A 15,146-nucleotide genomic window follows, 5' to 3' on the forward strand; every position below is an offset into this window, starting at 1 on the left:
ATAGTGAGCATAGTAACCAACAGGTTTTCAATGCTTGCACCTCTCCTTCCCTCCCCACTCTAGTGGTCCCCGGTGTCTATTGTTGCCATCTTTATGTCCAGACTTCATGTTTTCTTTTAGTGATTGAGCTTTTATTTCAACCAAAAAGCCAACCAAGGGATATATTAATAGTTGTGATTAGTACTGTGAGCCTTCAGTTGATCCTTCGGTTCTAAGTTATGGCCTCAATTTCAGATAAATTTGGGAGGCTGCTGAGTAGCCACTTCCCTCATATTACTTCCCACTTTCCTTCTGTGATTGAAGTTTCAAACTCTGTATGTGTAAGAATCTCCAGGTGTGTTTGTTAAAATGCAGATTACAAGGCCCAGTCCCCAGAGATTCTGATTAAGTAAATGCAAGTTAAGGACCAGGCATCTGGACTTTAAATAGTATCCCAGTTATAGTGAACCATGCCATTTATTGAGGCTAAGATTTCATGGATGTTTCAGGCTTATAATAGATTAAACCCCATATCATTTTAGATTTAGATCAAACCAACACCTATTAGCATCCTGATCCTGATCAATTTAATTACATATATTATAATTTAATAGATGTTCAGGTTTCTTACTTGGCTAAATGAGATTAAAACATGTTTTGCTCTGTCTTTATGGTTTTTTCACCTAAACTAAGATCCTGAAATTCTAGTAGATTTCTAGTAGATATCATGATTGCTCAGCTGAATTCAAGTTTATAATGTCACAATGTTGTTTAAACAACAAGTATCATCTTGAGATGTGATGCTTTTTTATAATGTGTTTGACTTATAGAAATTGGATAGAAAACAGCTGAAATATAAAGAAGAGTACCATATGGATATTTTAAGTTTCTTTTCCTACTAAACTTGGAATGGTTAGATGTGCAATAGAAATCCATATTTAATTCTCTTTCCAACAGCTTAAGAAATGGAAAGACTTCTTGGTGTAGCCAGGGAACACCAATCCAGATCAATCCAGATAATTAAAGGGTTTTTTAAAAAGGGGTTTTTAAAGAGACGTATGGGAAACTGGGGCAATTTTTCCTGGAAAATATAAATAACTTAAAAACAGACTAAAGTGGGATATGATTTAGGTGATGGTGACCAGATGTTCTCCTTAGTTATCAGTAGATGTTAAGACGTGGGTTAGAATTGTGGCCAAAAGAACATAAATGGTAGAGGAGATGAACATGTCTGTGCTTTTGGCAGGATCACCAACCCATGCTGTCATTACTAAGAACTGGTATTTTATTTAAGTGCAGGAACTGGCTATTCTCAAATAAGAAGCCTGAAGAGTGAGACATGATTTTGGCATTGTTCTATGTGTTTAGTTTCTCTCCTGGTCCTTCATTTAGTTGAGACCATTTCTAAGGGTTCACTTGGACTCTGAATCATTCATTACATAGGCTTTGAATCAAGAGCTTCCATGTGGGGTCATTCCTTACTTTCATTAGAGACCAAGCCAGTCCAATTTTCTTTTTTCTGCTTTTATATCTCTCTTGCTCTCTCTCTTATTTCACTTTTCTCTTAATGAAAGAAAATTCTCCTTGTAGTGAAACAGAAAATCTTGCTGATCAAGGGGCATATGAAATACTGTAAAAAACATACTTTTGAAATCTTGAGGGTTAAAACACTTATCTCTCAGAGAAGACAGGTACAGTTCAATTTGGGACACAAACCAGATAATTAGCTGGAAACATTTCTCATCTTTATTTACTTTAATATTTACCTTTCACTTGAGTTGCAGAAGGAAAAGTGGGAGAACCAGCCATTCCCATTCTCGCATTTTCCACATGCTTTCGTAATTATTGTAACATTGAACTGAAGCTTAAAATCACATTAGTTTTGCAGATTTAATGCAGGATTTGAGGCTGCAGAGTTCTCTTCATTCAACTTGCACTGGTAACAGCCAGAGACCCAAAGGATTTTAGGAAGGAAAGTTAAAGCTTACATTGCATCTATGTGGCTGTGTTTTCAGATTTCATGGTCATAATAAAGATATAAGGGTTGATAGATTAAACGAGAACTTGAATAATACTAATATGTATTTTTGTTGTTGTTTTTCTCTCTAGGCCAGCAGTAACTGAATGAGTCACATTGCCCTATTTTTTTTTTCTTTTTTTTGAGACGGAGTCTTGCTCTGTCACCCAGGCTGGAGTGCAGTGGCACGATCTCGGCTCACTGCAGGCTCCGCCTCCCGGGTTCCCACCATTCTCCTGCCTCAGCCTCCCGAGTAGCTGGGACTACAGGCGCCCGCTACTATGCCCGGCTAGTTTTTTTTGTATTCTTTAGTAGAGACGGGGTTTCACTGTGTTAGCCAGGATGGTCTCGATCTCCTGACCTCGTGATCCTCCCGCCTCAGCCTCCCAGAGTGCTGGGATTACAGGCGTGAGCCACCGTGCCCGGCCACATTGCCCTATTTTTTATATGACTTATGTAAAAAAAAAAAAAAGTGTGTGTGTGTGTTTGTGTGTGTGTGTGTGTGTGTGTGTGTGTGTGTGTATATATATAGAAAGAGAGAGAGAGAAAGATAAAATAGGTGATGGGTAAACAAGTTAAATATTCATTTTACATTACAGTATTGGTTTGCTGAATATAAATTCTTGAAAAAAGTGTATCCACTGAATAAATTGGTTAGACATTATCTTTACAATTGAATTTACTTTCTAGGTTTGCTTAGTGAATTCTTCTTTGTAACTATTGCAAATATATATCCCTCAGCTTAACGAGTTCCTGTTATTATAGCATCTATAAGAATGGTTCTTATTTAATAATTTGTATTTGTAGCTCTTATTTCTTATACTATTTGATTCTTGAGAAAATTACTTGATTTTAGCTTTTACTAATGAATTAATCCAATAATTTCCTGTTCTTTCTACATAAGCACCCTCCACTTCAAGTTGTGGCTGATCTGTCTCTTGGGGACTTCTTCAGAGATAGGGGTCCGGCTTTAGGTTTTATTCTTCTCTTTCTGCCTGGCCACACACAATTTTGCCTCTGTCTTTGTTTATCATTGCAGCTCCCTCTGAATGTTTTCAATAACTACTTCAGCCTTGGATTTGATGCTCATGTCACACTGGAGTTCCATGAATCCAGAGGTGAGGACAACGTCCCATTTCCATCTCCCAGGGAGGAAGTTTCTAGCAGGTGTTTTGCATGTTCCCTTTTGTTTGTATATCACTTACGCGTTTACAGTGGGCTTCAGTGTTGTTTCATTTTAACCTTCAGGATGACTCTGGGAGCTAGACAGGACAGGAGCTTCTTACAAATGGAACCCTGAGACCTAGTTGTTCAGACAGATGGAACCCTGAGACCTAGTTGTCCAGGGTCTCAAAGGCAGTAAAAGGCAGGACTAGATGTGTGTTCCAGGTCTCAGGATTGTTAATCTTTGTGTTCTACTGGAAGTTTTGAAGTGAGTAAAATACTAAGAAGTGATAGAGACTATTACTGAAGTCACTAGGATATTCTTTAGCTTCACAAAACACTATTGAAGTGCAACACTACATAACCAGAGCCATTGAAACATGGTAGCAAAAACAAAAACGTCCCCTCTGTATAAAAGAAACAGGCATCTTAGAACAATAGAGGAGCTATAGGTAGTTTAGGTTGAAAGAATAGGATGTAATGGTGATGGGATTAATTAGGAAGGTACTAGGCATCCCAACTGAGTGATACAGAGGTGTGAATGAAACCATGTAGTGATTTCGGGTACTAAAAGAGATGGGGTCCAGATTAGGGGAACACAATTTTTGAAAGAGAAGACAAAATAATGACATGCTGTTAAATATTTCATCAACATTTTCTTATGCCATTTAGAACTGAGAAAGTTTAGGGTTTTGACTTATGTTTTGTAGTCCCAATTGATCTCTCTCTCTCTTGCTTTCTGTCTCGTTCTCTCTCTTAAACTCTCTTATTAATATAGCTATACTATATATCCATGTCTATGCCTGTGTCTATATCTGTATCTAGTGCCTTCTGACTATATATAACCAGAACCATGCTAGGATGTAGATTATCAAGAGACTTGTGAGATAAAGTCGTAAATGAGAAGTACTTTACTTTTTTCCCTCCAGGTTATGTAAGAAAGGAAGTGGTGTTTAGAGTTTTTGCATACTTTGGAATTTGAAATAACAGAGCACTAAAAGCCAGAATTCAGATTTTCAGATTCTGGTAATAACATGAAAATTCTGATCATGCACTTAGGCACCAGAAGTCAAGAGTGATGCTACAGGATTAAAAACCATTAGAGTATAAAATACAAGTAAGAAACAAACAGATATTTAAAGTCTCTTACTGGATCCAGAAATGTTAGTAGACTTTGACCTTCCTGGTTTCACAAGGTTTTGAGACGACAGGCTCTGTAAAGGTCAAATTCTGTGCCAAGCAAGAACAATACTGTTTGAAGAGAAAGCCATAGTTTGGTATTCCTCTCTGATTGGCTAGAAAATCACAGCTAGAAGGGATGATTGATAACAGAACCTCAAATATCCTGAGTCAGAAACACTTCCACTTCCCCCTCCCTGCCTTAGACAGTTCTTGGATATCAGATATTCAGGGGACCTACCTTAGGGCCAACATTTATGACCTGATACCCTTCCTATATTTAAGGAGAGTTAATTTGGGAAGTAAATGGGGGATTTTATTCTTCATTTCTTACCCCATTTTTTGTCCCATATTCTTTAGCAGAATCCGGATCCTAGGCTTCTTAATAAAATACCCCAAACTTCTTAATAATACCTGTAAAGTAACACAATTATCACTAATACATGGATTTCCAAAAATAGACATGAAAAGAGGTCTAAATGAATAAGTGGCCAACAATGAGCTCATTCAGTGAGTTCAGTGAGCTCAAGTGAGTCTCGTCTTTAGTCTAACTAATCCGGAAGTTTTTCTAATGATTCACTTCCTTGTACTATGATGAAGTTTCTATGCATCAGAGTGAGAAGGGAGCAGGGAGAGACCCTTACATGGAAATACCAGGCTTAGAAGAAAATTCTTTCAGGGAAAGTGTTTCTCTCTTTTATTTTAAGCTGTAGGACTATTTTAGAGTGGAATATGCAACTTGTTGTATGTGTGAACATGTACATTTATATGCGTGTGATTATAAAACAAAAGATGTCAAGCATTAATCTTTGTATAGTTTATTGCTGAGGCATATTGTATTTTGAGGCAGTATGAAATGGAATTGTAAACATTTCCCCTGCACGTAAATCAGAGTCTTTGAGAAAAATCAGCCACTGAAGGGCTGCTAACGGAGAATTGATGTTGATTGGAATTAATAGGTACAATATTCATGCAGGTGAGATAGAGGTGGTAAAAAAAAATAAATATCTATAAGATATTGGAACCAGATTTTGCTGATACACTTAGACCAGACGTATGGACTTTTCAGTAGCTGTTAATCTGCTTCTTTAACATTAAATTAAAAAATTATTTGTCTATGAAATATATAATTCAGTGAGTAGTCTTTTTTTTTTTTTAACTGTTTCTGTTCATTTGTATTTTCCCCATATTTTTAACTAGTTAGTCAAGAAATCTTAAGCTGAGCTATAGAAGAAAAAACAAGATAAGCAAGACCACATTTTTAATTGTGGCAAGCTTACTTATTTTGTCAGATAGTGAGTGGCTGTTCTCAAACCAAGAAAACTCATAGTGAGACTTTAAACTGTTTTCCAACACAGGCACTGTCTGCGACTTCATGGATCATTTGCCATAAAATACCTGAAGGGTAACGCAAAGGCTCATGAAAGCTGTTGTGAAAAAATAGCTTGAATAGTAGAATCTATGAGGTATTAGTCAAGAAAATGTAGTACTTTTAAGTTGAGAATTATGCCAATATATCTACATAAAAATGGGTAATTCATATAAATCTCATTAAAGGAGAATTTTTAAAAATTTAACTGGAAAAAATTTTTTAGCACAGATATAAGTATAGCCCATCAAATGGACACTTCTCAGCGTAACTACATATATTGTATTTCTTTCAGAAGGAATAATTAAACTGGCATTAATTCCCATTTTTATGTCTATTCCAAACACAAGCCAAATTCAAAAACATGTTTAATTACTTTTGGAAGCTGCGTACATAGCTTACGGAAGTCATGCCCTATGAAAGTCAAAGTAAATAATCACTTCTCCACCTCCTTCCACCTTTTCCTGTTATCCCAGCCCAATATCCCTGTGAACCCTCCAATTTTTACAAAGCATCTAGAGTGCCTCCATCTTTAATGTGCTTGAGAATCACCTGGAGAGCTAGTTAAGCCCCTCCACAGATGTATAGACTCCACACTCAGTCATTCTGACTCAGTCAATCTGGCTAGCACCTAATCATTTGCATTTCTAACAAGTTCCCAGTTAATGTCAGTGATGCCAGTTTGTAGCTACACATTTATAGTCCTGGATTACTGTCCCTGTAGCACTAGGCCACTGTACTAACTGGCCTGGAACAAGGGGAAAGATGATAACCAAACCATGGGATCTATTGGATCTGTAGGATGGGAGGGAGTCGGGGAGGAAGTGGGAGTGCTAATCTAAGTCGCTACCTTTAATGAGGTCTCCATAACAAAACTACCTTTCCTCTTTCACAGAAGCAAATCCAGAGAAATTCAACAGTCGTTTTCGAAATAAAATGTTCTATGCAGGGGTAGGTATACATTTTATTTTATAATTACTACATATTACTTAGTGCCAATTCACTGTGCAATAAAGTTGCAAACTACATTAGAAAGAATCACATATACATTTCATTTATTTATGTCTGTATATGGTTACTGTTTAATGTCTGGGCTTAAGAATGAAGGTGAGGTGTATTTAACTTAGCTGTCAGAAAGAGAGTTGGTGTTCCTCATCTTTGAGCTTGTAAGGAAGCCCTGAGGCTTCATGTTGAACAAGAGAGGATGCTATTCAAAGAGGAATGTGAGAAACAAACATCAAAGACAATGTAAGAAATGGGGGAATTGTGTAGACTGAGGATGTCTGAAGAATCTTAGGTAAGAATGTAGTTTTCACCAGGGTGCACACATTGACGTTTGGATTAGAAACTGGCAGAATATGGGGTGTTTTTCATGGATGCATATGTGAGATTAAAGAGGGTGCCTTCTTTTTCCTTCTTTTGTTTCTCAGGCACATTCATAGCAGTAAATAGAGAATGAAAAAAAAAAAAGCATCCAAAATACCAGTACGGTTTAAATTTATGCCACTGGATAGGAGGAGTTTAACTAAAAGGCGTTTGGAAGCTGCATATGTAGTTTATGGAAGTCAAGCCCTGTGACACTCAGAGCAAATAAGGAAAAATCTTAGTGGAAAGACTGTATCAGCACTTAATGGAAAAGGAAAGTAGTCAGAATAGGTTGTCAAAATAAACCTTCCAATGACCCTCAAATTGTCTACTTTTTCTCTGTCATTCTGTGCTCTTAAATTTTATAGTGGAACTATAAATTATAGTTTGGAAACAAAGAAAAATTTCAACTTGACAACTACTGCACTGCTTTACTTTGGATTCTGCAGAAAGAGAACATGTTTAGACTTTTTGCATACTTTGGAATCCTTGGAATCTAGGATATGGAAGCAGGGATTTGGTATAACCATATAATTACGAATTTCTTCTTCTTTATTTCCCTGTGGTATAGGCAGCTTTTTCTGACTTCCTACAGAGAAGTTCTAGAGATCTGTCCAAACATGTTAAAGTTGTTGTAAGTATTGAATATGTTGATTTATTTCATTTGGATATGACATGAATGCCACAAAAAGTGAACTCCCAAATACTTAGTTTATATATTTAATCACTGGACTACATAGAACTTTGGAGATCATTTTGTGTAGTTCATTCAACCTACACTTATGTATCAGGCACTGTCTTAGTTGCTGGGGATGAAGATAAATGAAAAGACTAGTTTCACTCCTGAAGAAACTCACAGTTCAGTTGTGAAGAAGGTCACATAAGTCACTTCAGAACAATAAAATTGTTATTCAAGAATCTGTACAATATGGTTGTGGCACAAAGGGAGAAGTGATAATTCTGGCTATAGTGGGGTCAGGAAGACCTTTGTCAAAAAAAAAAAAAAATGATGTTAGCTGGGTCTTAAAGCATAAATCAGTTCTCTCCAAACAATTATCTTTATTCCAGGATAATCTGAGGAGTCTCCGTTTTAGAACGAAGTATTGATTTCATTATTTTGTGGTGACTCACTCTCCCACCTGGTTGAGGTTCCTCACCGCTGGATGGATTTTTGTGTGTGTGTGGTGTTTCTTCCTGAGTCTGTATATCAGGTTGCGGATATATGCTGCTTGGGGGCAAGGGAGAGAGAAATTTATCTTTCTCTAGGTGACCCATTCAAAAATAGAATAAAATTAGGTATTAAGAAGGATATTAATGTTTCCTTATAGTAACCCAGTTAAAACAAGGAACGAACATGACCTTGTTGCACATAGTTGTGAAAGTAAATGACAGAATGAGAAAGAGAAAAAAATGTATAGATGGAAAAGAAGGGATGAGAATATCACAATGCTTGAATTTATCATGTCATATGTAAAGAATAAGAATAATTTTGACGGGCTGGGTGCGGTGGCTCACGCCTGTAATCCTAGCACTTTGGGAGGCTGAGGCAGCTGGATTGCCTGAGCTCAAGAGTTTGAGACCAGCCTGGGCAAAATGGTGAAACCCCATCTCTACTAAAATACAAAAAATTAGCTGGGCATGGTGGTGTGTGCCTGTAGTCCCAGCTATTCTGGAGGCTGAGGCAGGAGAATCACTTGAACCTGGGAGGCAGAGGCTGTAGTGAGCCGAGACCACACCACTGCACTCCAGTCTGGGCAACAGAGCAACACTCTGTCTAAAAAAAAAATAATAATTTTGACAAGACAGAACAGAACAAAATATATACATGGAAATAGATCTTAAACTAATGAGAATATGAAGAAATATAAGGATCATGAAAATATAAAAATTAAAATGTGTAATCACCAGTAAAGCATGTATAAGACATGAATCTCTCAAACTAGTTGTAACAAGAGACAAAGGCCTTTACCACTGCTATTAACAACCCTTGACATCCCTGTCAGATGTTTCAGTTCTCATACGATAAAAGTAAAAAGTAAGTATCTTTTAGTAGTGGAGACTCTTGAGACTGAAATATGGCCCATTGAACTATGAGGATTATTATTTTGATAAAATCGTGGCTATCAAATTTAAGTAGCAGCCACCTTATATTAAACTGTTTCTTCAGCTGCCTGCAGCCTAGCCAAAATTAAACTTTACTGCCCTCTCCAGTGTGTTTTACATTTACAGGCACATCCGCAATACCTGCCAGCAGACCCAGTGATTGCTGGGCGGTGGCCATATGGAATGGCAGTGTACTGTGCAAGTCACCGTATTGATATCAAACTCTGTACACTTCCTAACTGCTAGAGAGTTTTCTCTCTCACATCTCAGTCCCCTTGATGATACATGTCTCATGCGTGGGTGACTTTATAGTAGAGTCTAAAAGATGCTTTCAGAGAGGCCAAAATGGCAGCAAATAACTAGGAAAGATGTGAAATCAGCCTATACATGTAATGTTAAAAGTTGAATATTTATATCAATTATATCTTCTCTTATCAGGAGGAAAAAAAGCATTATAACTAGGTGTGAACATTTGGGATTTAGCTAGGTCTGCCTTTGTGAGGTATATGACTTTGGGGAAATCCTTTAACTTTTCAGAGGAGTCTGCTTTCTTCATCTGTCAAATAGGTGTAAAAAGGCATGTCTTTGGAGCAATGGTTTTTGACCATTGTGCTGTAACATAGAGGGATACAAGGGTACTTTACAATGACATCATTCTGTGTTTTCTTGAGTGTGAGATGAAAAACGATGGAAGGTTAGCAAGAGTGATTAGATGTCTACCCAACAATAGACTATCTTTTCTTGGTGAAGGTGAAGTCAGTGTTTCTAATGCAATAGCTAATAATGTCTCATAGAGATACAAAATATGTATGTGAATACTAGACTGAGAAAACACAAAACAACAGTAAAAACCTACATATAGCATTTTTTGTTCCATTTTCCATATTTTCTTCTTGTTGTCATTATATGAGCTTGTACAAAGGAACGTATTTTGCATGCAAATGTGTCCCTTTGTGTGTATTTGAAATTGGGAAAAAGTTGAAAAATGCTATTCTGAAGGAATAGTACAGTCTATTGCAATAATATATGTATAAAAACTCTGTAAAGCAGTATATGGTGGAAAGCAGACATTTTCTTTTTTTTTTTTTTTGAGACGGAGTCTCGCTCTGTCACCCAGGCTGGAGTGCAGTGGCCGGATCTCAGCTCACTGCAAGCTCCACCTCCCGGGTTTACGCCATTCTCCTGGCTCAGCCTCCCAAGTAGCTGGGACTACAGGCGCCCGCCAGCTCGCCCGGCTAAGTTTTCGTATTTTTTAGTAGAGACGGGGTTTCACCGTGTCAGCCAGGATGGTCTCGATCTCCTGACCTCGTGATCCGCCCGTCTCGGCCTCCCAAAGTGCTGGGATTACAGGCTTGAGCCACCGCGCCCGGCCAAAGCAGACATTTTCATATGATTTGATGAGTTCCCAGAATCACTAACATGTTTCCCAGAAGGAAAAAGTAGAAAGTTAAAAAATGAATTCTGTTCTAAACACAATCATATTTATTACAATCTTTCTGCAATGCAACCATAATGCTTTGTACACTATTAATGTCTCACATCCTAGGTGTTAAGTTTTAGTTGCTTACAACATGCAACTTTGACATTTACAATGTCTACTTTTTTATTCATTGGCATAGTCATTTATAAACTCATTTCAAGTTCTTCAGTAAGTTGGAAGATGTTTGCTTAGTAGTTTAGAGTACTAGAAAAACACCTTTAATGTCTAGAATTTGATTACTAAGTTATATTTGAAAATAGTTTTTTTATTTAAAATTGTAAGATTTCTTGGAAACAGTTCTTTGAGAATACGCATGAAAATTAGGCTGTATTGAGATCAACTGGGAAAAAAACGCAGGTGCTGGAGACAACTTGACCACTAGCAAAATCATGATACTTAGATTGAAGCTGATCCTAAAGAACTCTTTCAAAATTTGCAGGGAGCTTGGGGATGCTTTGCTCCTCTCTCCAAACGAGAAAGTAATGGGGAAATTCTGTGATAAGGGTATGAGGAAAGCAAATATGAGAGCAGGCTTTACACCTTTCACATTGGAAAGTTGATAGTCATGACTAGAGTTATTCTCTTTTGACCTTTGTCACCAGTGGGAAATGAGAAAGGAACAGGAAAGACTTTCCCTTGATTTATCAAAGGATAAAGCACCAGCTGATCATGGAAGCCATGTTCGAGGGTCGTTGAGGCCAAGCTGGGCTGAGACTCTTGATTCCCAGGTCTAAACTCCAGGAAGACAGTGAATCTTAGAAGTCTAAAGTCTGAATGGCCAGTCGCGGTGGCTCACGCCTGTAATCCCAGCACTTTGGGAGGCCAAGGTGGGTGGATCACCTGAGGTCAGGAGTTTGAGACCAGCCTGGCTAACACAGTGAAACCCTGTCTCTTCTAAAAAATAAAAAAAATTAGCCAGGCGTGGTGGCGGGCACCTGTAATTCCAGCTACTCGGGAGGCTGAGGCAGGAGAGTCGCTTGAACCTGGGAGGTGGAGGTTACAGTGAGTCAAGATCGTACCATTGCCCTTCAGCCTAGGCGAGTCTGTACAAAATTAAATTTGTAAGAACAAACCACGAATGAAGATCATACTAGTGTATAATAGATACCTTTTCAAAAGTTTGCGGTACATAGATTTTTAAAAAAGTCTTCAAAATACTTGACATTTTCAAAATAAAAATTGTCTCCAAAAACAGAGAAAATAAATCACTATATTTATGACTTGTTTGAATCAGATAATGATGGTGATGAATACTACTGATTTAACTTGAGGCTTTTTTCTTTTCATTCTTTTACATATTCATAAATCTTTTAATATTGACACCATCAGTCTAGATAACTAATAATCATCCATTGTTAGGAATGATAGTATTTCCTTTGATTGTCAGACCAGAGAAAAAATCATTTTAATCAAATGGAGGTTTTGTTCTTACCTTAAGTGCAAACAAAACCAAGCTCTGTACCCTGGTCCAGTAAAGCTATAGCCAGAATATATTTTTAATCATTGTGACCGGCATTCACTTAAGCAGAGATAGGGCAAGGAGAAAGAGACCATGGTGTGTACTATTGTCAAACTAGTTATCTCTGATAACTTTTTAGACTTGTGACTACTTCACAACCTCTTTTCTGTTTTGATTGTTTCAGTGTGATGGAACAGATCTCACCCCAAAGATTCAGGAACTGAAGTTCCAGTGTATAGTATTTTTAAATATACCCAGGTAAGCTCTGTTTGTATTGTTTCCTTGGTTTGACATGAACTCTGACTTGAGCTTGTCTGTTTTCATAACAGAAAAGTTTCAGATGTAAACAATGAAGATCAGTTATCTAAATGGATAATTAAACATTTCTAGGTCTGATAATTCATTCTCTGATTTGGTTTATTCAGTGTTCTTTGTGGTTGGTGGTTTTGTGCATCATGTGGCATGCATTGTCTGTACTTACCCATCTGTAAGCAACCCAGGCACCCCTCTTGACTGGAACATCTCAATTTATTTCTAAATTACTGTTCTCCTCTCCCCCTCTAAGAATGAGAGAATTGAAATACTTTTTTTTTGTTCTCAGTTTCCTAAAAACTGTTAAACCATCCAGTCTGATTCGAGTGTGGAATTCATTCAAAATTGTTGCCAGATGATTGCTTTGAAAAATAGGATCAGTTAGAATATTGTTTTCTAGCCAGGATGTCAACTCTCCTTGGTGCTATTAACGCACCTCAGGAGAAGGGATATTTAAGATAACTAGACTCAAAATAAACATATTATCTCAGTGGCATAAATTGTGTTCTAGGCCCTGAAGCCAAGATTTTGGAAGGGATGGATCTGTAACCATTTATTTGCCTGCCAAACAGCTCAGACAGAAAATCTGCAAATACGTTGTATTTAGACTGAATTTAATTGAAATGAGAGTTGTATGTAAATCTGTGGCTAGGAAAAGACATCATAGTCTCCTGATTATTCTTGGCAGTGCTCAATATAGTCAGTTACAATTTTATTCCAGAAATATTTGCAGCTTAATTGAAGTGGAAGGCCTTGATTCTCAGAAAGCATTATTTATTACTTTGCTTTATTATTCTTTCCCTCGTCTTTCCTCTTTTCTCTCTTTTCTTGCTTCTCCCTCTTTACCAACTGTATTCTCCTTCCCCTATTTCTTCAATTTCTTTTGTTTCCCCTTCTCTTTCTAATTTCTTATCTGTATTTCATCTCTTCTTCACTCTGTCTTCCATAGTTAGCTTTCCCTTCTCCTGTGAGTACCTCTTATTTCGCTTATGTATTAATGGCAAATGCTTCCCACTTCATTTCCCTGTCTCTTTTCTACTGGCATCTTTCTTTAAGACCAAATTCTGAAACCACCTATAGACAATTCATGATATATCATAGAAAACAGACATACAAGAATCATAGTGAGAAATATAAATAATGAATGAAGAGAAAGTTGGATACTATGGGATACTTTTGTTGCAAAATTATGGCCCATTTTCACAGCTTGGTATTTTGTAGATGATAAGAAGTGCATTTTCTTTTCTATTGGAAGGTGTGTACCAAGAATGGAAAACTGTTTTTATGTTTAATAAACATTGGGTGTAACTACAAACTACCACCTCATGATAGTCATGAGAAGGATGGGACGTATTTACTTCTGTGTTTCATCTTCTCTTGCAGATATTGTGCTGGCACAATGCCCTGGGGAAACCCAGGAGATCACCACGATTTCGAACCTCAGCGTCATGATGATGGTTATATTGAAGTCATTGGATTTACCATGGCCTCTTTGGTGAGCAAAACAACTATTTTATTAAAATGAAATGTATTTTAGACACAGAGTTTATTCAAGTCACAGGACTTTAGTTAACTTTTTCTCCTGCTTTATCAAGTTACAAGTTTTATGAATTATAGAGTTGCTTAGGAAAAACAAGAAAAAAATCATCATTTATGTCACTAAGGAAACTGATGCATATTTGTTTGAACCTCAAGAATAAATGAGTATCACTTCTTATTTTTCCTGATTAATTTTCTACCAGAATGAAAACTTTTTATGCTAATTAAAAACATTACACCAGGCTGGGTGTGGTGGCTCACGCCCGTAATCCCAGCACTTAGGGAGGCCGAGGTGGGTGGATCAACTGAGGTCAAGAATTCCAGACAAGCCTGACCAACATGGTGAAACCTGCCTCTACTAAAAAATAAAAATTAGCTGAGTATGATGTGCTGCCTGCAATTCCAGCTACTTGGGAGGCTGATGCAGGAGAATTGCTTGAACCCAGGAGGCAAAGGTTGCAGTGAGCTGAAATTGTGCCATTGCACTCCAGCCTGGGTGGCGAGTGAAACTCCATCTCAAAAAGAAAAAAAAAAAAAAAAGAAAGAAAATTACACCATGGAAACATCCCAGCATTGGCACAGAAGCCATAGCATTTTATACTTTTTTGATTAACTGAGGACTTTTTGTGTTTAGGTAAAAAAGAAACGGTAGCAACTTGTGGCTATCCATCTTACTTACGAATGAAATGAGCATCTCCATTATCACAAAATATCTGAATATATAAAGACATCATTATTGTGATACTAGTGAATACTCAGTTGCCACAATAATGAGATCACCTTGTATTTTAATTTTGTTTGCTTGCAATAAGGAAGGAAATTTATAGTGTAAGTATATTTTCAAGCAGGTTTTAGTCATGCATTCCTGCTTATTATTAAATGATGTGGGGACCAGTTAAAATTATGCTTATCATTTCTTCTTGTGTAAATCGGGCCAGACTGAGTTTGTAATGCAAATAAAAACAAAGCTTCTGCTTGTCACCTTTGGTTGGCACATGATTTGTGCTGTGCCTTATGCATGAAAGAAAGAAGGTTGCATTTCTTGTTCTAAACAAATCAAAGTAGGCATCTTTTTTACTCATCCTATGAATTCCAAATACTCTGCCTTAACCACCTCGAATTAGTGAAGTTTAACAGAAAAATCTATTGTGCTTATGGCAAGAATCTTCATCACCTGATT

The 15,146-nt window shown here is 37.2% G+C and overlaps 1 protein-coding gene across 12 annotated transcripts in view; it reads left to right on the forward strand.

Annotated features, from left to right (window-relative positions):
• Positions 1 to 15,146, forward strand: part of DGKI (diacylglycerol kinase iota) — a 459,603-nt gene that overhangs the window by 264,825 nt on the left and 179,632 nt on the right. For all 12 annotated transcript variants that reach the window (XM_017957197.3, XM_017957194.3, XM_031665135.1 and 9 more), the window contains 5 exons: positions 3,036 to 3,114; positions 6,604 to 6,659; positions 7,645 to 7,707; positions 12,300 to 12,373; positions 13,811 to 13,922. In XM_017957197.3, coding sequence (XP_017812686.1) covers positions 3,036 to 3,114; positions 6,604 to 6,659; positions 7,645 to 7,707; positions 12,300 to 12,373; positions 13,811 to 13,922 — 384 coding nt within the window. The remainder of the gene's footprint in view (positions 1 to 3,035; positions 3,115 to 6,603; positions 6,660 to 7,644; positions 7,708 to 12,299; positions 12,374 to 13,810; positions 13,923 to 15,146) is intronic.

The sequence above is a fragment of the Papio anubis genome, chromosome 4, assembly GCF_008728515.1.
Source record: "Papio anubis isolate 15944 chromosome 4, Panubis1.0, whole genome shotgun sequence".
NCBI lineage: Eukaryota > Metazoa > Chordata > Mammalia > Primates > Cercopithecidae > Papio > Papio anubis.